The 25986-nt window shown below is 43.7% G+C and overlaps 1 protein-coding gene across 1 annotated transcript in view; it reads right to left on the bottom strand.

Annotated features, from left to right (window-relative positions):
• COL18A1 (collagen type XVIII alpha 1 chain) overlaps nt 1-25519 on the bottom strand; it is a 250975-nt gene extending 225456 nt beyond the window's left edge. The window contains exons 1-2 of the mRNA XM_073577508.1: nt 25288-25519; nt 24936-25000 (exon numbers count right to left, since the gene is read on the bottom strand). Coding sequence (XP_073433609.1) covers nt 24936-25000; nt 25288-25298 — 76 coding nt within the window. The 5' untranslated portion in view covers nt 25299-25519. The remainder of the gene's footprint in view (nt 1-24935; nt 25001-25287) is intronic.
• Nucleotides 25520-25986: the final 467 nt, after the last annotated feature.

The raw sequence follows: 25986 nt of genomic DNA, 5'->3' as shown, positions 1-25986 counted from the left end.
TTTTTGAAGAAAGTTGTTAAAACCATTAAATAGGTCGAATTCATTCATAACATGGAGACTGCAAATTGAAAAAAAAAAATTGTTTCTCACGTCTAGTATATGAGAAACTATAAACTGCAGTATTCACTGTTATACACATTAGGCATCAAAGACGTAAAAGGTGGTATATACGGTACATTGTAGAGACACAAAAATAGTCGGATTTATTTCCTTTCCCCGAGAAAACTTCCTTTTCAAGGCTCTGCATAAGGAGCATTCCAACATCTGCTTGTCTTTCAAGTGTGTCCTCGGGAAAGAGGAGGACACTTAGCCCAAAAGTAGTACATTTGAGCTCATCTTTGCCTTAAGTAATATCAGTAACTAGATCTATGGTAGCCCAAGAGCAGTTGTGTCATGTTAGGGACAAAAGACTGTTTTGGTTCAATTTTCTATGACATCAGGATGAGTTTGACTGTTCTCACACAGAAATCCATTCATTTTTCCAATTATAAAGGATAGAAATTTAACACCTTGTAAAGTGTTATCCCGGAAACGTAACCTGCTCTTTTCATGGTGGAGGGTACATTCACAGTGATACCAGACCACCAGAAATATTTGCAAAGAATACAATGCTTTCCAAGTTTTCTACTTTATAGTAGAAACACATCAGTTATTTGGACGTTATCGCCTAGCCAGAGGTTAGGGGATAACTTCCTGATCACTGGGTGTCTGTTGGCTGAGAAGCACACCTCAATTCTGAGAACAAGGGCTCTGAAGAACACCACATGACTGCAGGGATAGACCAATGCTGTTCCATTCATTATTATGGGAGTGCCGAAGAGCAGCTGAGTGCCGCACTAGGCCATCACCAGTGGTCCACATAGAGAATTAATGGAGCAGAGGTGTGCATGATCAACCACTGCTCCAGTCAGACAGTGCTCTTCAGTGCCCCTCTTCTCGGGATCAAAAGGGGCAACAGTGGTCTGGCCTTCAGCAATCAGGAAGCGGGATAGGGCTTAACTTCCAAAATTGAGAATACCATTTTAAGCTGGCCATAGACACGAGAAAACAGTCTGCTGAACAGCTCTCTTTTTTAACTCCCCCATAGACATGAGGGAGCATTTATTTGCTTTCAACAAGAGAAAGGAAAAAGTCATGACTGGCTTTTCTTCCCTGAAAATTAAAAGAACAGCCATTGATATCACAATAGCTCCATCCTTTCCTTTCAGGGTAGAGTCAGGATGCGCTCATACACATCAAAGTCAGTTGGTCCCTCCAAAATTTGTGGGGTTAGGCTGGCCGATTTTCAGCTAACCTGTATATTCATCTATGATGATCATAGATGAAGATCTCTGATTTTCCTCTAAAGGATATATTCTTGATTCTACTTTAGGCTGAAGTAGAATCTAACCTACCAGTTCATATAGATTTCAGTCACCCTCTGCAAAGGGTTTTATCACCACTGGAAGCCATGGCCAGTCAAATATATACATTTTTGTTATTTAAGGTCACCAGAGCAAGAGAAGTTTAATATGATCATTGCTTACCTCCATGACTGTTATGACATCGTGCCAGTAGTATATAGCATATAGATGTCTCACTGGCCATGGAAAAAAGATAATTATCTAAAAATTGTTGCTTCATTTGACCTCTCTGATTTTTGAAAAACACAAGCTGCTCAAGTCCAAACTCTGAACCTACAACATTGGACTAGATCAGTGTTTCCCAAACCCAGTCCTCACAGCCCCAAACACATTATGTTTTCAGGATTGCCTTAGTTTTGCACAGATGAGAGAACCAGTGGCAGTTTCTGATACCTTAATAATAATTCCATCACCTGTGTAATACTAAGGAAACCCTGAAAACATAAAATGTTGGGGACCGTGAGGACTGGAGTTTGGGAAACATAGGATTATTGTGTATCATTAGCCAAAGGTTATAAAAAAAAAAAAAAATAAAAAATAATATGAGAAGAACCACATCCCATCATGTATAGAAGACGAAATCATGCGAGTTTGAATATGAATGTTAGGAAATCATTTTTAATACCTTATCAAGCAAAAATAAAAAAGCATTTAGGTTTATAAAATCCAGGGTTTGTCCTTTCAAATATTTGAAAATGTGTGGTTGGAAAAAAGTGTTGTAACATTAATATCTGGAGTCCTGTGGAGAGGTCAAGTTCTGATTTTACTTGGCTAGAAAAGATATTTAACTATAATATTTTTTTTCCCTAATTTCAGTCTTGAGAGACCAGTTAAGGCCTACATACACATTAGATTAACGTCGGCCAAACCCGCTAATAATGACTTCTGAACCTTCCCTGATGATATTGGGAGAGATGAGGATCCAGTATGCTGATGATTTAATTCTCAGCAGTATAAGCCACCACCAGAGATGTTAGACAGTGGATCTTTCATAGAGAACACACTGTGACAGAGTCAGGCAAGATAGCTGCAAGTCGTACCAATGACGGACAGCTATTTAAAGTACATGAGGGGCTTTAGTGAAGAAAATTAGTCCACCATTGGGAATGTGTGGGATACTATATAGAGGAACTATCTATAAATTTAATGACCATTTTTAAAGATTACCATGAACTAGCCTTTCTAGGAAAATTTTTCAAGCAGATTGCAAAACCCAAGTAGTTAATTGCTTTATGAGCTAAAGATGCAATAGTTATCTCAAATGTTTAACATTTAATTATACTCCTCCGCTCACCAGGACTTCAGTCTAAAGATCTCAAAACAGACCTACAGGACAAATAACCCTAATATACAACTTATGAAGCATATTTGTGATTAATACTAGTGCATATGTCTGTATGAACTCTCTACACCATGCAATTATTGACCTCCTAACAAGAATGTCCATAAGGCTTTCTGTTGGGGATATGTCAATCAAGACTGTTGTCCTTCAAAGTTGTTATCATGGAGCTAATAAAGATAACGGTTTGGGAATTAGGATAAGTGTGTGGGGGGGGGGATAAGTTGAAATTTTAGAGACCTTTGTAGGGAAAGTGACCTGACGGATGGACGGACTTGTCAGTTATGATAGAAGGGAAACAGCTGAACAGTGTAGATGAAGTGCAGTACCCTGGATGACCAAAAGATGTCAGGGGGGAGTGTGAGTTCAGAATTTGACAGCAGCTTAGGGTTTTAGAAACCGTTGGTCATGGGGGGCGGAGTTACAGGGAACTGGGAAAGTTATAAATTTCCCCGGGAGGAGCTCAAGAGACGAGAAGTCTGTGACAAATTGTGTGCTGTGAGGAGAGCTAAACCAGGGGACTGAGGAGGAAAGAAGTCAGGGGGGGTGGTCCTGACACGAAGTACCGCAGTACAGATGAGGTCCCGGGGGAAAGCATACCGAATTTCACGACGACAGCTGACCAGTAAAATTGCTGTTGGTGTACAGGCCTACAGCGGCCACAGCGACCAAACTGGCAGGAACTATGCTGAAAAAGGGACAGTGTGTGTATCCACGTCTCAAGTGAAAGTATGGTGTGTGTATGCCAGGGCCTGGAAACAGAGGGCCGTGAAAGAATCGCGGTGTATTGCTGGAGCCATATTAAATAGAAAATGGTAGCACACCAAATATGAAATATGTGAAATACGAATAGCAAAATGGCCAGAGGTCAGTTCACACTAGGCAGTCAGTATAGGGACCCATTCAATCTGAGATCACCTTGTCGTTGGTGAATGGGCTCACATCTTTTGGCCAAATTTTGTGCTAAGTATCTCATATGTTTTTCTAGATTACAAAAGCCATTATGCTATTCATGTTTCACTTATTTCATATTTGATATGCCTTATAAAAGCCATTATGAAATGTATTACTAAAGCCATTTTGCTATTCGTATTTCACATATTTCATATTTGGTGTGCTACCATTTTCTATTTAATATGCAAGTTACCTTTTGGTATGCACCTATTCAGACTAGTTCTAGATGTGCCGTCAGTTTTTCTATTACTTGTATTGCTGGAGCCGTCAGACGGACGGCTAGAAATAAACTTGGACCTGTTGTACCCGAAATCTGCCTCCATCTGGTGTCTGTGACGTTTTTGCGCGGTAAAAGAGGGACCACCCCCCCAGTCCGGCCCTCGACCCTACATTTGGCGTAGTCGGCAGGATCGCTACCGCTAATACGATACCTTCCGCGGCAGGCCTGCATCTGTAGAACCGAGAAGGACTTGGACTGTTATGTTGTGGAATATCAACACCTGTGGATTACAACTTGCTGACCTGTGGATTACAAATTGGGGACGCTGTTGTGGATGTGTGCTGCTGACAGAGGATCCGGGGCGGCACCAGGTTCTGTCCAAGATGGCGGTGGTGCTCCAATGCAGGGGAGAGGCCCGGGTGTTTGCAATTGTTCCGGACGGCCTGGGGCCCCCTCCAACGTACCCCTGGGGGAAAAGAAGTGTGCCAGGAGGCCGCCGCTCCCACATACTGGACCTTGGCAGCTGGGTGGAGAAACTGGCCATTGCCCCACCCAACAGAGGGAGTGGCTCTGAAGAAAAGGCAGGCTGCGGCTGTTTGGCGCCATTTGACTGTTGTCCACCGGACAGGATGCGACGCTCTAGTTGTCGAGGCCTCGGATGCCTGGAGTGGCGATGGCGTCGGGAGATCGAGTCTCTCTGGGAGACCTGCACATGGGAGTCACGGACAGCCATCTCGACCTCTGGCAAAGAAGAGGAGCGAATGCGGGCCCCGCGAGAGCGGCCGCCAAAGACAACACCGGAGAGCCTCCCCGCGGAACCCCTGAGCCTGGAGGCTAGCCCTGCCGGACGGCGGGGTGAAGAGCAGAGGCTGCGGGAGGAGCCGCGGGATGATGTGCCGGAGGCCGCGGCGCCAGGGAAGGTGAGAGTTCCCCCGGCTCCGCAAGCGGCTTCCACCACTCGGCCGCAGCGCGTGGCCTCCCGTGTACCGGAGAGCCTGGCCGCGGAGGGCTCTACGGCCTACGCCGAGCTGAGTGATGCCACCGCTCCCATCCCCGAGCCACATCGCCAGGCGACTCCACGCCCGATGTAGCTGGTGCAGAGCCTGCCCGCAGCCGATGCTGCTACATTCCCCCCTGCCAGCAGCGGCCTCGTCCATGAAACCGGCCACTACTCCAGTCCCGCCTGCAACTCGGGGGGGGGGGGGGGGGCCTGCCCCACGGTCACTTCCGCGTCATCACCGGAGCCGGCCGCGGCCTACTTGTGGAGCTCTGCGGCTTATTCATCGGAGACTACGGCTGCCCCTACCCGCCGCCCAGCCCCAGCGGCTGCTGGGCCGTTGACATCTACGGCCTCCTCTGCTCTGCCTTCAACCCCGGCTACGTCCCGCCCACCGAACTCCGGGGCCTACGCTGGACCCTCTGTTTGGGTCGCGGAGGTCATCAAAAAGAAGGCGGCCAGGGAGCAGGAAGTGTGGAACCTGCTCCATGAGAGGGGAGAGGCTGGTATGGCGGCTACACGATCCTTGGGATGGCTCATGTATACTAACTTACAAAAAGGGTACGGGTTCATTCGAGACCTCGCAACCGGCCAGAAAGTGTATATTAATGTGACCTCTATATGTCATGGCCGGGCCTTGCAAGAGGGGGACTTGGTATCCTACCATAAGGAGTATTGACCCCACGGCTACTATGCGGTAGCAGTGCTTGCCGAACCCGAGGAACATGAACCCCCCGTAGAGAGGACTGTAAGGACACTCCCTGCATCCTGGGAGCTCCACGGCTGTGGGGCCCCTTGCTACCAGAAGATGGTTTGGACTGTCGGGAAACCGCTGCGTTGTTATGCAGATCATGGGGACAGTTTGCGTCCTGGTTAAAGGAAAATGGTTTTTTTGGTTTTTTTTTCCCCTCTTACTCCTATAGGAGAGTTAAAATGTTTTGCCTGACATAGCGGGGATGCAAATACAGAAAAAAAAGGGAAGTGTCAATGTCCAAGGAAGGGGGAGTAAACCTGTTATGTTTTTTTTTGTGTGTTGGCTAAAAAGAAACAGTAAATGGAAAAAAAAGGGGGTACTTGTGCTATTATAAAGTTGGATTAATGTATAATATGCATAAGAAAATTGCAACAGGTCCGGGTACGGGGGTCTGTGGGACCAAAGGGACTATGAGATAAGAGGGTCAGTGTGACCGGGACGCTGACCATGACTTGTTATTGAGAGAAAGGCAAAGACATGGAAGATGTGAAAACAGACAGCAGTCCAAAATCAGGTCCCTGACACCACGGACACCCCAGAAGAAAGAAGGCGGACGCTGACAATAGGCATAATAATCTGGTAGGCATGAGGCCTCGGTCAGGGCGTTCCGGATAGTGGAAGGTGACAGAAAGGGAGAGTAGGGGAAGCTTCAGAACGACGAAGGCAGGGACTATGATTGTCGGGGACGACAATAGGCAAAGGAAGGAGGAGTGTAGGAAAGGTGACCTGACGGATGGACGGACATGTCAGTTATGATAGAAGGGAAACAACTGAACAGTGTAGATGAGGTGCAGTACCCTGGATGACCACAAGATGGCGGGGGGAGTGTGAGTTCAGGATTTGACAGCAGCTTAGGGCTTTAGAAACCGTTGGTCATGGGGGGCGGTGTTACAGGGAACCGGGAAAGTTATACATTTGACAGGAGGGTTCCAGAAAGTTCCAGTCCCCGGGAGGAGCTCAAGAGACGAGAAGTCTGTGACAAATTGTGTGTTGTGAGGAGAGCTAAACCAGGGGACTGAGGAGGAAAGAAGTCAGGTGGGGTAGTCCTGACACAAAGTACCGCAGTACAGAGAAGGTCCCGGGGGAAAGCATACCGAATTTGACGATGACAGCTGACCAGTAAAATTGCTGTTGGTGTACAGGCCTACGGCGGCCACAGTGACCAAACTGGCAGGAACGTCACTAAGCTGAAAAGGGACGGTGTGTGTATACAGGTCTCAAGTGAAAGTACGGTGTGTGTATACCGGGGCCTGGAAACGGAGGACCGTGAAAGAATTGCGGTGTATTGCTGGAGCCGTCAGACGGACGGCTGGAAATAAATTTGGGCCTGTTGTACCCGAAATCTGCCTCCATCTGGTGTCTTTACCGCGTCTTTGCGCGGTAAAAGAGGGACCACCCCCCCAGTCCGGCCCTCGACCCTACACCTTCAACAAGGAAAAAGTAGGATTATCTAAGAAGAAAACTGCTTCTGTCCAATGAATAAAAAGCCAATAAACTGTGCTGAATTTTTCATCCAAATAGAAGTGGGTTTTCATAATCTAGATTTACCCTTAGGCATTAATATTGTCTCACTTCCCTGTTTGAGGAGTATCAAAATAATATTAGTAACATCACTTTTTGAGAAAGGGAATCAAGGATATGTCAGACATGTTTGACTGCTGGGTCTCCTAAGACCACAGTGAAGGAGACAAAGTGTAAAAGACTAATAGGACCACGCTTGCATCATGCGGCTATGATGATGTCACGTTGGGCCTACTAAACAGAAGAGGATTTTTTGCTCAGCCCTACCACTGATTTTTTGAGCACCAAAAACACCAACTGGGAAAGGGGCACACATGAAAAGATATTGTTCCCATATAAATGTAGGGGAAGTGGACTGACCTATGGACCTGTCTGCAGCAGGAGGGTAATGTACAGTGTGCTGGACATGGACTGCTGTATATGAAGGTGGGAGACAGCTAGACAGAGGAGAAGGATGGTGAAGTACTGGGTTTTGCCACTTGGGGGAGACCAAGGGCAGCAGAAATAGAAGAAGGTGTAGTACTGCAGTTTGGCCACAAGATGGGAGCAAGGAGCAGTGAGGACAGGGCTTAACAGCAGCTTAAGGCTACGAAACAGCACAGTCATGGGGGGCGGGGTTACAGGAGCTCTAGAGGGGAATTCAAGAAGGGGTAGAGAGTTCCAGAAGGAGTCAGTCCAGGATGAGGAGCTCAGGAGAGAAGACTGAAGGGAGAGACGGACAGAGAAGAAGCTCCAGAAGGGACTAAGGAGGAAGACAGTCCCCCCTCAAGAGGACGGCCAATAAAGAGGATTGTTGTGAACTCATTTTCTGGTCTGCCTCTGGTTTCTGGTGAGGGAACTGTTTGTGCTGACAGAGGAGTTGTGAGTTCTCTTTCCGGGCTCTCTCTGGTGGTGGCAGGAGGTAATGAAGCTGATCTAATTAGAGACCTGCCACCTGATAACGAGGACGACCATTGGAAATCTGGAGTCTCAGACTGGATTTAAGACAGCCGACTCCCTATTCCCATGCTAGTGATTTTTTCCTGCCTCCTGAGGTCTTGGTTTCCAGCTCAGTTCCTGTCTTCTCAAGCTAAGTTTTCTCTGCTAATGTACACATTAGATTTAGTTTGGTCTATTCAGCTTTTGTGTGGTCAGCCAGCCCTGGCTGGGGCTGTGCTGAATTTCTACTCTTATGTTACTGTATGTGCCAGTTTGCTTTTTGCCCCTTATTAGATTGGCATCTTTTTGCTCTGTTCTCAGAATATGCCAGAGTGCTGATATAGTGGGTGAAGTCTAGTGACTTCAGGGTTTTTTTGCTATCAGAAGTGTTGGACATTTTTTGCAGGGTTTGTTGGCGTGATTGCAGACAGTATCTTTCCTTTCTAGTTAGTGTGGGCCTCATCGTTTGCTCAGCCTATTTTCCTGCCTGTGTTTGTGCTTTCATCTTGTTACACCGTCAATACATGTGTGGGGGCTGTCTATTCCTTTGGGGGTCTGCTCTGGGGCAGTTTATATTTCCCCTTTTAGTCCTCCGGCTGTGACGAGGCGTCTAGAATCATCGTAGGTACACTCCACGGCTGCTGTTAGTTGTGTGGTTAGGATTAGGAGTCTGCAATCCGCGTAGTTACCAACCTCTCTGGTTTTCTGTGACTTACCTTGGTTTTGTTTTCCTCCTCGGTGACCCAATCATAACAGAGGACCTGTTGAATGCACATCGGTGTCTGACTTGAGTCTGTTTGTGGCGGAAGAAGGACCACCCCCCCAGTTGGCTCACCTACCTAAACACTTATGTAAAATAGTTTCTGATATTAGAAATCTATCATTTCATTTGACAATAGATCATTAAATACTTAAAAGCAAGTAACATGTTGAAACATGTGCTATAAGTATTTTGTCTCATGGCACAAATATTGAACGGTTTTTAGGACCATAAAGATAACAGTTATAGCTCTAAAAACTGTACTAAAGTGCCTGCTATTCTCGTGCTGCCTATTTGTCTTTGATGTCCCTGTTTGCTCACATGAACACTGCAACTAATCACTGTTCTAAGTATTGTATGGCACAAGACCTCTAATCCAAGTGATTGACTGCACCATTCACTTATAGGTAGCCACAGACCCTATCATTTCAGCAACGTAAACTTAGACTGACAGGGAGCAAAAGAGCAGCAAACCATTTAGGAGGAAAATTTATTCCATTTTGTTATTTTATAAGTCATACATGTCTGACTGATGGGCCTCCTATTAACAGTGGAGGAGACAAATTGATCATAGGCTGTGAGAATCCTCAGTGGAGCTCCAAAATAGGGGTCTATAAAATAATTCATACCATTTCACACAACTGTTATATTTCTCTATTTTTCTTTGAGGCTTAATTGTTACCCCGATCTTTGTTTTTGCCCAGGAGGAGCATACAGTTATATATGCATACTCTACTATTGAGAAATAAAACTATTTTTTGGTACAAAATGATGATACGTTTCCATACAATGGGACTGAGAGACTTTAACCAAATAGTGCACATTTCAGCCTCAGAACGAGGATTTCCTCAGATTCCGAGATTGAAATGTGTAATGGTTTAATAATAGAAATAGAAAGACACTACTATGTAAATCTGCTCCATACGTTTGGAGCGTTCTTCATGCAACAAGCAGCGGAAAATCTGGTCAGACCTTCTCTCAACATCTGGCAGTGTTACAACATCGGCTTCAATAGCTAAAGACCAAATTTGTCCAAGGACAGCAGTAATCAAAGTGTTTATTTCAATATTAAAAAAAAAACACTAGAGGTGAGTGCATTTCCAAAGAATACACTTATTCCGAAACAGTGTCCATTATCCTGCACATAAAAGGCCTTTTTTTTTGTTTTGTTTTTAACAAAGGCAGCCAATGCACACAGACCAACCTTATCGCTCAGTGTGCATCGCTTCCTCTCGTTTGCCTGTGTAGACAGGCATTTAAACGATCCCAGTTTGGTAAAACTTTACCAATCAGGGCTCGTATCGTGACGCCGGTCGGTCTGTAGAAACTGACGTTTAGACTCATAACTTTGGTTCTTTCAGCAAGAGTTATTGCAAGCTTCTTCTAATCAGAGCCAGGATTTGAATACACAGCTGACAACACAGGATCCACCAATCACAATAAGTAATGTCACAGCTGACCTTGCTCCCCTTCTCCTCACAATGACCTTTACATAAGATCACTAGATTATTCAATACAAAAGATGGTGTTGGGATCTGTTCGCTGTGGCTATGTACAGGTGTTGTTTCCTGAAACAGGAAGTTACAGTCTAAAAAAAAAAATCCAAATAGCCAATGTAAAAATGCAATTTTGTTTAAATAAATAGAAAATATGAAAAATAGGAAAAAATAAAAAGTAACCTTATTTACAAAATAGGCAATATTCTGATTATATATAAGGCCTAGCAAGAAATTTCACAAAAATCCCAAAAGTAGCTGACCTACTGATATAATGACCATAGCGGCGGCCAATGATATAAAAAGTTTAAAATGACTGATGAATAGTTTTCCAATCACTTATGAACTCAGCACAAAAACCTGTTATATTGTGTGGTCCCTGCTGGGTCATAATTAAACATGAGTAATTGTGAAAACTACAAAGCGTAAGTTAGTCGTTTTTTTGCATACTAAATAGTAATGTCAATTATACGTTCCTTGACAAATCCCACATGCATTTGTTAGATCAGCAAGATAAATCCCATTGCTAAATATGCTAGAATTTGTTTTTTTTTTTAGTTTAGCAAATAGGTGAATCTTGAGAAAATTTTAATTATTTATCGATCAATCCAAATAAGTTAATAAGGTGGCCATACCTTCAAGGATGGCTGGTCTAACAACTCTCCAAATCTACATATTGGATGCCAAATAAACATCTAACACACATTATATAGTGGACTGGTCCTGTGGAAAATAGTGGGTTTGGGTGAACAAAGTCTAATGTTCATGGCCACCTTAAGAAGTTAAGAGCCTGGTTGAAGACATAGTCAGTTCCAGACCAGTAGCAACACCTAAAATCAACCCTCTACAGAGCTATCCAGCTGACAAGTCTTTATCAAATAATACAGAGCCAAGAGCTAGATAGTCAGTTGGGAATATTCCAGGGATCAAAGCCAGTTTTTAATTATTTGACGTATTATGTAATGAAAATGCTATAAATCAATAGTTGGTTGACCAATAAAGCAAATGAACAGTAGCATTATATGTAATACAGTTTCTGTACCAGCTGATATTAAAATTATCTAAATATGGAGACAAGAACAGTATTTGGAACATAGCAATAGCTGCAAAAATGTTGGGCATTGATTGTTGGAATGGCGCCATGTGGTCCCAAATTGAATCTTATAACGAGATCAAAACTTTGAACTATGAGCTATTCAGTAGAGATAAACTAGAAGATTTCCAGTACCATGGTCCAGCGAATGCATCTGTAGTCAATGACCACCTGTCCAGAGCCCCACGAACCTCCTCCTACCTGCTGGCATCCCAAACGCCTCTTCTGATTAACAGAACCATGCAGATGATGTCAAGTTGGTCCTACTCATCAAAAGAGGATCCGGGGGATGCCCACGGGTAGGAGGAGGTTCACAAATCTTTCTCAGCTCTACTGTACCACTTATGTTTTGGGCACCAAGAATACCTACTTGAAAAGATATACATGTGAAACGGTATTGCACTCAGTATAAACAGTTTTATTGATGTAAAACAATTTCTGCCATTAGAAATCTACACTTTTCTTTGCTTTTCTCAGACAATAGCACATTAAAGGATATATCCGAGACTTTAAAACAAAAATGTGCCTGAGCACTAACAGGCAGGTAGTTTCTACCTAACAGATGTATGCGGTGCCGTCCTTCGCTGGCACAGAGCGGTCACAGACTTACAGGGCGGGGCTACTGGTGTCATGCTGATTGACAGCTGACTCTCCGCTGCCTAACTGGGGAAGCCAGCTGTCAATCATGATGTCAGTAGTCCCATCCTGTCAAAAGGAGGAAAACAGGAAGAAAAACTGTGCTCTGTTGATAGGGAGCAGCTGAATCTTTGGCAGGAGCGGTTAATGACCTCTGTTAGCGACTATGTGTAATTTTTTTTTAAGGTGCGAATATTGCCTTTAAACACTTAGAAGTGAGCAAAATGTTTAAGCATGTGCTATAAGTATTTTGTCTGATGGAGCAAATATTGAACTGTTTTTAATACCATTGATATAACACTTATAATTATAGAAACTATACTAAAGTGCCTGCTATTCTCATGCTACCTGTTGGTCTTTGGTGTCCCCGTGTGCTCACATGACCTCTGTAACCAATCACTGGATTACGTATTATATGGCACAAGACCACTAATCTAAGTGATTGACTGCCTTATTCACATGGGGGTAGACACAGACACTATGGCTTCAAAAAAGTAAGGCTAGACTGACAGAGAGTACAAGAGCAGCAGGCCATTTAGGAGGGAAATATAGGCCCTTTTGTTATTTTTTTAATCACTTCCTCCCTATGGTTAATTTTATTTTTTTTTTATAGGACCTCAGAAAATCCTTTTATTACTTACAGATGATCTTGTGCTCAATTTAGTAACCTGGGTCAGCTATTTACTAAAACAATTTTGACCATATTGTATATGGTAAGGTTTTCCCAATGTCAAGCAACTGAATAGCACTCGGCACACGTCCAAATTAGAAATCTTTGGCTATAATATTTTATTCTATATATACACCGTACCCCCGCTCCAGGACATTTAGCCATCTGAGCGTGAGCGTTACATATTTTACTTAAATTATAATTTGTGCAAATTCCTCAAATAATGGAAAAGTTCTGCTAAAAATAAAACAAATCAAAGTGCCCGAAACCCTGGGAACATCGGTGTACAAAAGAGCTCAAATTCATTGAAATGATGACTATAAATATAAGTTGTATGACTAGATCTCTATCTCCGTGAGACTCATCTGTCTCAGGGTTCTTAACCTTTTCTTGGATAAGACCCAGCTGACGTCTGAGAATCTCTTTTTGCATCCCTATTGTACACAGTTAATAACATGCTTCCTTTATCTGCTTTTAGAGTTTAATGTTGCTCCATGGACAGATGCCAAAGCAACTAATTTGTCAGCAAGAGGTGCCATGCAATCGCTGGCACTGACAAACTTCCAGGGACCTTCTTTATCTGTTACCTTCACCACTATGTTATACATGGCAATAATCAACAAGTTTATAATGTGAGCATCTCCTTATCTGTGAGGTTTTACATATTGTGTAGATGTAAAATATATTTTTAAAAAAAAATCTCTAAAATTTTCTGATTCTTTCTTTGAAGACTCCAATAATCAATTTTTCCTGGCAATGTATAAACCATAAGGACCATATCAATTCCAATCAATGAACTATTAAGCATTTCTGGAAATTATCGAAAGTCACATGACAAGGCTTGTTAAAGGGTCAGACATTAGGGCAGCTACCTACAATAGGTGCCACTAGACGGACAGCTTTCTTCCTATTAAGGGGATAGATACTGTAATTTACAAACCCTTTTTCCTAGGGAATATTGTGCGGCTGATTAGTCTCCTTATTCGAAATTGGTGGCTTCCACAAAGAGAAACAGCCCCTTCTAAACCAAAGTTCGATTTAGAGATGAATGCATGAAAGAAGAACACAATGATGTATTACTCTATTTTTTAGTACCCCATCACACCTTTCCAGGAGGATGGGAAAATGGGCATAACTACATTTGGTGGAAGGGTTGAGGTCACACCGTTGAAGCCTAGGTGAATAAAAAAAAAAATCCCTTTGGCCTTAGAGAAATAATAATTAGCGGCCCTTCTTGGAGATTTTGCATTGTGGCACACAAGCTTCAATTTATGGCACTGATTAGCATGACTACTGTGATCTCCTAATCTTGTTTTTCTTAAGGCCCCGTCACACATAGCAATCTCGCTAGCGAGATCGCTGCTGAGTCACAAGTTTTGTGACACAACAGCGATCTCACCAGCAAGATCACTGTGTGTGACAGCGATCAGTGACCGGCCCCCCTGCCGGTATTGCTGATCGCTCTGGGAAACCTCTGGACTTTTCTTTGGTCGCTGGTCTCCCGCTGGCCAGCACGTATCGCTGCGTGTGACAGGCGGGACGACCAGCGATCTGCTGGTAACTAACATACACATCGGGTATCCAAGGGACGGGCGTCCCTTAGAAACCCAATGTGTACCTTAGTTACCAGCTCCCTGCATCAGTGCGCTGGTAACTAACGAACACAGCGACGCCGCGCTCTCAGCGTCGCTGTGCTGATCGCTGGTGAAGCTGTCTGTTTGCCAGCTCACCAGCGATCATGTAGCGATTCACCAGCGATCCTGACACGTTGATATCGTTGTCGGGATCGCTGGTAAGTTGCTATGTGTGACAGGGCCCTTAGAGGAAATATAATTCCTCCTTGCTTACTTTCTTTATTTTAATAATTCTCCTAATGCTTATTCAACATCAGAAAAACAGGCCATAGAGTTGTCTGGCTGTTCCCCTCTCTCCCTTGCATACATTCTCAATGACTCAAAGTACATGTTTACACAGACTCTTCAAAGAAAGGTTTTCTTGGAGGCTGGACATTGCCCCTCATGCCTGAATTCTAGAAGCAGAGCTCAGACCTATCAGTAATTAAGACATTAAAAGGCATTCTGTGTTATGAATAAGTCACCGTAGGAGGCAAAAGCAGAAATACAAGCTAAGTCCAGAAAACCAGAGAAGTTGGCAACTATCAGATTGCAGACCCCTGAACCTATCAACACAACTAGCAGTAGCCGTGGGGGGTTCCTACGATGCCCTAGACCCCTCGATCACAGCCGGAGAATTACATAGGCCTAAAGAAAGAAAGGGGAAATCTAAACTGCCCCAGAGCAGACCCCAAAGCAATAGGCAGCCCCCAACATATAATGATGGTGAAGCAAGATGAAAATACTAACACAGACAGAAAGATAGACTGAGCAAAGACGGAGCCCAAAACTACCTAGATAGGAAAGGACAGGAAGGCTGCTGTCTGCAATCTGCCAAAACCCTATCAAAGACATAAGCCAACAAGCTGATATGAAAAAGGCCCTGAAGCAGCTAGGCTTCAAAAACTAAATCAGCACTCAGGTATTTTCAGAAGACAGAGCTAAATGAATTCAGCACACCCCAGCAGGGAATGGCAGAAATCCAGAAAAACAAAGCAAAACAAAGTCAAAGCACCAAAGCAAAAGGCCGAGCAGCAAACTTAGCTTTAGAGGAGCAGGAATTCAGACTGGTCTCCAAGGATCCCACAGAGAAATCACCCGCAGGGCAGAAGGGCGTCGGCAGCCTTATATCCAGTCAGTAACTCCACTCAGCCACTCATCATCATCAGCCTCCGTTTGATAATTAGGCTCACTACCTTTCTTTACCAGAAGAGGGAGTTCCTCGGGCCTCAGTAATGAAGGGGAAAATGAACTCACAACAATTCTGTACTCAGGGCTTATCTGGTTGCCAACTGGACTAAACTCTCCAGGCCCTCATATACATTAGACTATTGTAGTCTAAACCCACGAATATCTCGAGTTCAGCCGATGGTTTGTTGTGTATGAGGGAACCGGCCGACTGATTGTTGCAGAAGAGGTCAATTGGGCTTGTCCGATTTTGGTGTCTACCGCACTGTTCTCCCGGTGATAAGCTGCCTAACGACATATCAACTGGTGACTATCTCATGGAGAACATAGGAGCGCTTGGCCTAACAACTCCTGTGTATAGGAGAATAAGCTGAGATGGGAGTTGGCCAAACAAACAATCAGCTGAAGCATCGTTCGGCAGACCGCGATCTACAGTAGTGTGTATGGCTTGATATAAGGTTTTTGAGGAGTCAAAAATCCTACATTTTTCAAGAATAAACCTCATTTGGAAACAATTCTTTCTTGGGGAGTTTTTGGAGGAATTTGGACCAGCTTTGAAGAGAGTTTCAATTTTTTTTTTAAAAAGGGGTTTTCCCTGGAGCATTTTGTTTTGCAGCCTTTTGATTGGACAGTGCCTAGTTTGGAGAGGTTTCCTTCATGATAAGCTTCAAAAGAAATGACATGCACTTTTTTCCCACCCGGCATTTTTCAAAAGCTTTTCAGGAAACAAAAAGCCTCATAGGAACAACAAAGTGGATTTCCTATTGAAATGAATTAAAAGAGAGTTTTCAAGGAGGATATGAGAGAATCACCTCCAAACAACTCCTCAAAATACTCAATGTGAACACAGACTTTTAATCCATGAATTTTTAAACACATATACAATATTTTGGTTGTTAAACCTCCAAGATAATGAAAACTAGGGGTCATTAAATAAGAAGCCACAATGAAGAGCTCTGGAGAATGGGAAGCAGCTCAGGAAGGACAAAAGCCTTACTTAAAGGCAGATGAAGTAGATGATGCCATTATCTGTATTCCAAACTTTTCCCTTTAGTATGGAGGGGACAGGTTTACAATTCTTCACATTCTTCACTCCACAGGCCATGTCACAGCCTGTACCTCCTCCAGGAATGCTTACTCAGGAATCCAGCTTGATAATTGCAGATTAACAAAAAAAGGAAAAAACCACATCAAAAAGACATTTTCAAGTGAGCATATCTGTGTGTGGACTCCATTTCCGAAAGTCTTTACCTCCACTCTCCAATCACACAGAGAAGTTGTGGCTAATAAATATGGGACAAATGATTACATGGCAAGGGCCATAAGAAAGACAATGATGATGAGATTAGTCCAGATTATGGGAACACTGGTGTTTGGGTTAAATATCCAACTGCTGGAAACAAAGATCTACTACACAACATCTACTTTGAATTAATTAGTGCTAATTCAGGGTTTAACTAGATTGATAGCTACATGTAAAGCATGGTGATGGCAATACCCAGGACCAGGTCTTTCAAGACATAGCCACCCTCTGGTAAGGTTGATTAACATGTAACCATATGGAGAACTCTATATCTCTGTCTGGCCAACAGCTATTGAAGGTGCATGGTGACCTTCACAGTTTGCTTCCGCCAACATTTTTTGCTAATTAAGGAAATATTTTTAAAGTGCATACCGTACAGATGAATAGATGTCTCTTAACTTATCCAGGAACTTGATATTGACCTGTTGGACCTAAACTCACCTCTAATTAAAGGCAGTTATCAGCCTTTGGATAAGTTGTACAATTGCATTAGGCCCCTTTCTTGAGAGTAGACTTTTTTTTTTTTTTTAAGGCCCGCTTTACACATTAAGCAGAAGTCGGCCAAACCCACCAATATTGGTAGGTTCAACTGAAAAACTAATGTGTACCGGGCCTCCCTACTCCTCCTCAGCAGAATCGGCCAACATCTGTTATGTATGGGAGCCTTGAAAGCAAATAAATAGACCTCCCATACACATAGATATATATGTACACACACACACACACACACACATCTATATATCTGTATATAAGTCAAACTCTATATTCCTCTGTGTGGGGTCTTTCCTGCCTCTGTGACATCATCATTGAACACATGAGAAGTATTTTGCAGTAAACATAGAATGAAATACATCAGAGAGTGATAAACTCCACCAGACGAGAAAACTGTAAGCTAACACTTGACACTCCTCGTTGTGAATTTAGCAGAAAGTTTTACCTTCCCTTCCAGACGGCTTGATGACTAAGCCACTAAAGTTGTCTGCTCTTATTATATGCCCTAAATCCACTGCTAACTCAAACTATGATCCAAGCATAGTGCTGCAAATCCTTGGCTCATTCCATACTAATTTTGCTCCCATTCAACCATTTTATGGGTCTGTTACAAACAGTCGACTGTTTTATGTTGCCGATGTAAAAGATCTTGTTAAAATCAATAAGCCGTGAGCCATTGTACAAGATTGGTAGCCTACTTAAATAGTAATGATGGCCTCTCTGGCATGTAATGGCAAATGTTCTGGTGCATATAGTTCAGGTGATCACTAAGCTTTAACAAGATGCTCAAACGGCATAGAAATTAGGGCTAGGAAGGCTTGAGATGTGTAACATGTGGTGTAGGTAGTTTACCATCATTGTGGGTGGGCTAATGTCTTATAGCCCTGAAGTAATATGCAATCGGTGTTGTATGTTTTCATTAAAGAACCACTCCCATTATCATGTTTATGGCCTAAACCTGTGTAAATGTAGTGTAGGTACTCATCTTCTCTAATTTCCCACACCACTCCGGTACTGTTCCGAGTCACATGATGACCATACTGACTCGCCAGATCTCACTCGAGTCTGTGTGTGAGCCGGAACACGATATTACAATGTAAGTCTATGGAAACTCATTCTGATTCTCCATAGTCTTACACTATGAAAATGACTTCTGGCTCACGCATAGACGTCAGTGAGATCCAGAGTGTCAGAACTTCAGCCATGCAACACAGAAGAGGACCGGAGCCGTGCTGGAAACTGGAGAAGATGGCGATTGGTGAGTATTTTAAAGCACCTACACTACATGTACTTTCCAACAGGTTTAGCCCATAAAAATTTTAATAGCAGTGCATCTTTAAAGTTGCCAGAGAACTGAATGACTGCAATAATGGCAGCTCATTAATAACTACTGAATAATCTCAATATTAGAATTACATCTATGATTGAATCAGGCAACTCATTCCAACAGCAACTGTGACTTTAGACTTGGGGTAAATGCAAACACTGCGCATATAATGCAGATTTTGCTGCGGAAATTCACCCTTAAATAGAAAAAAAAGAGACAAGAGTGCACACATTGATCTACTGCACACTGGTTTTAAAAAGGTTTGGCCGGTGGTCATTGTTGCCTGGTTTCATACCAAATTATTTCTAATGGGGAATTCCCATCTGAGCCATTCATGGATTTGATGAGAATACCTGACTATATGCAGCAGCCAGACGTGACCAGGATTACGGGAACACCAAGGTTATATGTTCCACTTGGTTTCTGTAACTTTCATGGAGCTTCAGAAACAACTTAACTTATCCCTCTTGAATGCTTTATAACCTCCGCCACTGCTGGCTATATAGACATATAGCGGGGGGAGAACAAACCTTTAAACCAATGTAACTAAACTAGCTATGGTCTCTATCACAAATTAATTCTGTTTTGCACAACTTCAGCGTCAGAAAAAAAATGTTGCATGCAACATTTCTTTAGCAAAAGGATGTTGGACCAATATATAAAGCGCACAACTTTGTCACCAGTTGTCTTCAGCTCATTGATTGGACACAATTGCTATAGGTTAAAGGATTATTCCCAATATGTTAAAAGGGCTCTTCACTACTTGGACAACCCCTTCCTGAACTAAATGTTTGGCCCCGATAAAATATCAAACCCTATACTCAACTCCCGTGCCACTGCCGTTCCAGCACTTGTGGTCCCGGGACTCTCCTCTCCTGCAATGTTGTGACCTGTGGTGCCTGGTGGCCAATCAGCACTGGTGTCAATGTCTTCGCCTTTGTACGGATTGAACATGAAGAGGAAGTTCAGGCTGCAGCTGATCCCTGACTTCCTCTTCATGTTCAATCTGTACGAAATCAGAGACAGTGACACCGCTGGGTCATTGGGAACCGGGTAACACGTGTCACACCACCTCAGGAGAGCCCAGGGTCAGTGAGTGCTGACAACGCTGTAACTGCGCCGGTACGGAAGGGGAGTATAGGTTATTTTATTGGGGCCAAACATTTATTTCAAGAATGGGTTCTTCTAGTAGTGGACAATCCCTCTAAGTTATCCCCTATGCACACCTCTTCTCCGTTCGAGAGAACCCTTTCCTGGGATCCAGAACGCCATTCTTGGGATTCTGAGTGTTCCAAAAGATAGGACCGTCAGCGATTAGTAATTATCCTCTATCTAATGGATAGAGGATAAAGGATTAATCCCAAAATATTAAGTTAAGCCAGCCTAAATTTTTGCAATACCTTACAAGGCATATCTAAGCAATGAGGCCTAATAAACAATAGTGCATAATAGATGCTAGTGTAAGAAACACATCAAAATATTGCTACACAAGAAGAGCTAAAAACTAGACGCCTTCTAGCGATGAAATATACCAATATCACACGGTACAGTCCCATGGATGTTGCTGGATTGTGCTCAGCGCCACCTTTATCATGGCAATCGCCCTGATTGACGTCTCCTACATCATCAACAGTCTGTTGTGTGTTCACAGTTCTTGTTCTCTAGAGCAGAGTTCCCCAACTCCAGTCCTCAAGGCCCACCAACAGGTCATGTTTTCTGGATTTCCTTAGTATTGCCCAGAGGTGATAACTGCATCACCTGTACAATACAAGGGAAATCCTGAGAACATGACCTGTTGGTGGGCCTTGAGGACTGGAGTTGGGGAACTCTGCTCTAGTGTGTAAGCGCGAGAGTTGAACAGATTGTGCATGATGTAGGAGAGGTCAGCCACGTCAACCAAGGCAGGAGGGCAGATGACCGTCGGGATAGAGCAGGCGCCAAGCATGGAACAGAGACACCCATCGGGCTGGACCGCACCGATTAGCATACAGCACAGGAGGATTATAAAAACTAGTTTCTTAGATAAGCAATTTTGCTGGGCACTTATGCACAGTAGCTTGATTGCTAGTAAAGATGGTGGTGGAGTTAGTTTATTTAGTGAAAAACTGGTGACAGGTTGCCTTTAAAGGGAATCTGTCACCCCTTTTTAGTGCTATCATGTAAAGATATCACCCTATTGTGCATCCAGTAAGGATTCTTTTAGGATTTTTTATTCCCCCCGACCCCGCACCTTTGATGCAAAAATACCTTTATGTTGGTGAAGAGGTATGCAAATCGCCGTGGTCCGGTCCGATGGGCGTAGCTTAGTCGGCTTCTCCCCCCGCCTCCTCGGCTTGCTGAGCTTAATCTTCATCTGTGAATATCACAGATAACGTTGTTTGCCGCGCTTGCGCATTCAAAGAGGCCTCTGGCCCTGCGCAGTATGCTTTGCCCATCTGTGGGCGAAGCATATAAGCGGTACTGTGCATGCGCCGGTATTTTCCAGCACAGTCTATGCCCCGGAAGTCTTCACATGCAGGACACACTTCCAGGGCATAGACCTCGCTGGAAAATACCGGCGCATGCGCAGTACCGCTTATATGCTTCGCCCACAGTTGGGCAAAGCATACTGCACAGGCGCCAGAGGCCTCTTTGAATGTGCAAGCACGGCAAACAACGTTATCTGTGATATTCACACATGATTACGCGTCAGCAAGCCGAGGGGGGGGGGGGGGGGGAGAAGACGACTAAGCCACGCCCATCGGACAGGACCGCGGCGATTTGCATACCTCTTCACCAACATAACAAAGGTATTTTTGCATCAAAGGTGCGGGGTCAGGGGGGAATAAAAAAAATCCTAAAAGAATCCTTATGGGACGCACAATATGGTGATATCTTTACATGATATCACTAAAAAGGGGTGACAAATTCCCTTTAACTGTCAGGTTTACATGGATTCTTGAATTTACAAGTCTGCAAAGTGCTTCTGATTCTATCAGATTTTCACACCAGAATACTCCTTTATTTTATTACAACAGATAGATCTTAAGTATGGGTAGGCAGAGGTATAGGGGAATTATACAGCCGATGAATAAGTACAATCTGAGAAATAATTACTATACAGAATACACATACACATTATTATATGATTGCCAGATACCTGCGACACCACTAATGTCTATGGGAAACAAAAGGATTGGTCAAAAAAATAAGTCCTCCAATCAGATCCTTGGTTTCCTATACAAAAGTCCACCAGATAGCTAATTGTTGATAGATCACTTCACAACTAGCAAGGTTGCGCTGCAAAAATCGAATATTTATATTAAAAAGTTGTTCTCAAAAAGACAAGTTATCCTCTATCCAATAGTGGAAATTTGTGGATTGCTGGGGTCCGAACCAGCGTAACCTCCAAGCAATCCCAAGATCGGGGCTCTGAAAAGTTACACTCGGCAGCAGAGCAAGGAAGACTCGATCTCCCTGCACTGCCATCGGGTCACTAAGGGCCCTGTGAGCAGGGGGAGCCCGGTGCCAGCATTGGGCTTTCCACCCATCATCGCAAGTTAAACTGTATCGGTACAGTTCAAATCAAAGATGAGAGATAAAGCGATTCGCTCCCTATTCTCCCATCATTCCCCCCCTGTGTCTGGTGTCAATGATGCAGACACTGACAGCGGGTGCGATGTCAGTACATGGCGCCCGCTGTCCTGAGACGTGCTTGTGCTTGGAGCAGCGGGAGAACGAGAAGCAGAGGTGAGTATTGTATTTTTTTATGAGAAGTACATTACACTGTATGAAGGCCTATGGGGAGTACATTATATTATATAGTCGCCTTTGGAGAGTGCATTATACTATATAGATGCCTTTGGGGAGTGCATTATACTATATAGAGGGAGGCCTATGGGGAGTGCATTATAATATATAAAGCAGCGGTCCCCAACCTTTTTGACCCTGAGAGCCACATTCAGCACTGAGAGAGGGTCACAAGCCACATTCAGCTCTGAGAGGGGGTCACGAGCAACATCCTCCTGCTCCTGTCCCCTTCAGTGTCAACCAAAGCCCCCATTGCGGGTATAATGATAACCAAAGATTTTCCACAGAAATCACTCCAAAGCAGTACACTGAGATCCAGGGGTTCTCACAATGGCCCAATTCAGTATTCTCCCATCAAGGACTCCCAACACACCGTCACATCCAGCTTCAAGAACCTCCTCTAACAGGTAGTATCCTCCAGCGTACTATACCTAAAACATCTCTAAACCCCTAAGATCAGCATATGTGCGTCCAGATCTGCACTTCTGTGCAGGGCTACATAAAAAAAATCACCATTATGAGATGTGTTCTTCATACCTGTTTGCTAGACCTGGAGCTAATGCACCAAGCTGGCAGACAGTCGTGAGCCACAATTCATGGGACCGCGAGCCACATGCGGTTCCCGAGCTACAGGTTGGGGACTCCTGATATAAAGGGAGGCTAGTGGGGAGTGCATTATACTATGTAGAGGGAGGCCTATGGGCAGTGTATAGAGGGAGGCCTATGGAGAGTGCATTATACTATATAGAGGGAGGCCTATGGAGAGTGCATTATACCATATGGAGGCCTATGGGGAGTGCATTATACCATATGGAGGCCTATGGGGAGTGCATTATACCATATGGAGGCCTATGGGGCGTGCCTTATACCATATGGAGGCCTATGGGGCGTGCCTTATACCATATGGAGGCCTATGGGGCGTGCCTTATACCATATGGAGGCTTATGGGGCGTGCATTATACCATATGGAGGCTTATGGGGCGTGCATTATACCATATGGAGGCTTATGGGGCGTGCATTATACCATATGGAGGCTTATGGGGCGTGCATTATACCATATGGAGGCTTATGGGGCGCGCATTATACCATATGGAGGCTTATGGGGCGCGCATTATACCATATGGAGGCTTATGGGGCGCGCATTATACTATATGGAGGCTTATGGGGCGCGCATTATACTATATGGAGGCTTATGGGGCGCGCATTATACTCTATGGAGGCCTATGGGGCGTGCATTATACTCTATGGAGGCCTATGGGGCGTGCATTATACTCTATGGAGGCCTATGGGGAGTGCATTATTAAGGGGCACAACCATAGTTGTGATTATGGTTATCAGGTTAGGGGCCCACACAGAAGTTTTGCCCCCCCGCCCGAAACAAAACCCTAGCTATGCCTCTGAAGTTCAGCAATGCCTGACTAACATAGGAAGAGATCTGCATGCCATTATACTAGAAAGGTATACAATATATAGCCTGTCGAAAAGTGCCGCCTATTGAATATAATGATAATACGTTATTTAACATGGCTCGGACTTGGTGTGGCATTAAAACTATATTCATTTGACCCATAGTAAAATTATTCATTTTCTTGGGTTGAGTATCTTATAATACATTAGTTACTACTGCAGTCATTTATAATTCATGCTTCCAAAAATATTAAATTCTGCATTGATTTTCAAGCAAATCGCCTCCTACTGGTCGATTATAAACCGCATTTCACAAATCTGGTCAAATTAATACTGCAGTTAGAATAGAATAAATTGCCCATGACGGGGAGTTACTGCACTCTCCTCCAATACCGCTCAGGAATAGAATAAAAGGAAAAGCAAGTAATCTAATCTGTCCACAAAGGCCTTTCACTAGCGAGGATCTTGGCGATGAATGCAAATGTTATATAAAGTTTAATACATTTTTCATAGCAAGAATAAGCATGTTCCAAACACGCCACGGACAAAGTGATGTGGAGTTTATGGATGGCTTCTTAGCTGCCAGCTCGACACATGTCATGTAGCATGGAACCACATAAAAGTGGCTGATGTGCAGAACATGACCCCATTACGTCACTCCGGAAATTCAGGATGGTGCCCATCGGTCTTAGTCACCCATCCGACAAGTGAAGGCAAAACTTGACCCAGGTCATAAAAATGCAGAAAGTTCATTATATCGTGACATTTACTGAACTTGTGTCACTTGGTAAAATAATACAACCAGCTAAAAACAGGTGAAGTGGCGAGTATAGCAGCCAACGAACACCCAGCGAGAGGGGGCATCCCGAATGTCACCCCACCCCCCACCACTGCTTTCAATGTCCCACACCATCACCTCCCCTAATCCTTAAATAACTCCTTGAAGTTTCAATGTACTTTACTTCACCCAACATTCAAAAGCAAGAAGAAGAAAAAAGACGCCTCCAGTGAATAAAAGAGTTGTTCTCCAGCCTGAAATGTAGGGCTCTCCTTACCTTTGTCTTGGCCAGAGACCAGAAGGGCCAGATAGGCAGCGTAGAGCAGCAAGAGCCTCTTACACCTGCAAGAAGGAAATGTCTTAAGGAATTGTGACATGTGAATGGGCACAACATGACCATGGGGCAAGACAGCCAAAAAAGATCATACAAAGGAACCCTACTAAGAAGTGCACAGACATGGACTACAAGGACTTGTGCACAAAGTAGCATAAAAGTTACAAGATGCCAGGCAGGAGGCGCACAGCAGTGTACAGCACACCTGAGCCCTGTATCCCTGCAGGAAAGACACAAAGTAACTCCAGAAAATCAGCAACAAGCTCTGCTACAATGACAGCATGCAGCTCCTTACCTGAGGATCATCTCCAGGGTGGAAGGTCAGGGGGTCTTGGAGGAGTCCTGGAGCACCCACACACACTCTCTGCACTGCACACAGTCACTCACACCCGGCTGCTCACTGCTTTGTGATAAGGCTGGAGGGTGCAGGGCATTGGAGCTACCGTCTGCAGGGTCCTAGCGCCTACCTCTCCTGCCCTGATCTGCAGAGCTGGTGATTCCTGCATTCTCTACACTAGCTGTCAGTATTTGCTCTGCACAGGAGCTGTGAAGAAGTCAGGGGGATGTGGAAGATCATTTGTAAGGACACGTGAAGCAAAACAAAAATTAGCATGATAAATACAGTATTGAGTAAAGTGAGGGAGTTGTATCTAATGTAGATAGAGTTCTAAAATATTAATATAAGCAACAGCATGATAAACAGTGAGCAAAGTACTGGAATTGTATCTACTGTTCTAAGATAAAGTATTGCATTATAAATAATATAAAAATAGCACGATAAACAGCAAAGTACTGGAATAGTATCTAATGTATAGCTCTAATATAAAATATATTATAAATTAGATGAAAATAGCATGATAAACAGTGAGTAAAGTAATGGAATTGTATCTAAATGTTTAGATATAGTTATAAAATGATATTAATATAAGAAATAGCATGATAAATAGTAAAGTATTGGAATTGTATCTAAAAGTAGATATAGTTATAATATAAA

This window comes from Dendrobates tinctorius, unplaced genomic scaffold (genome assembly GCF_039654945.1).
Source record: "Dendrobates tinctorius isolate UK_male_01 unplaced genomic scaffold, ASM3965494v1 ptg000056l, whole genome shotgun sequence".
In the NCBI taxonomy this organism is placed as follows: domain Eukaryota; kingdom Metazoa; phylum Chordata; class Amphibia; order Anura; family Dendrobatidae; genus Dendrobates; species Dendrobates tinctorius.
The sequence above is the reverse complement of the archived record's forward strand: the minus strand, read 5'-3'. Positions and strand labels throughout refer to the sequence as shown.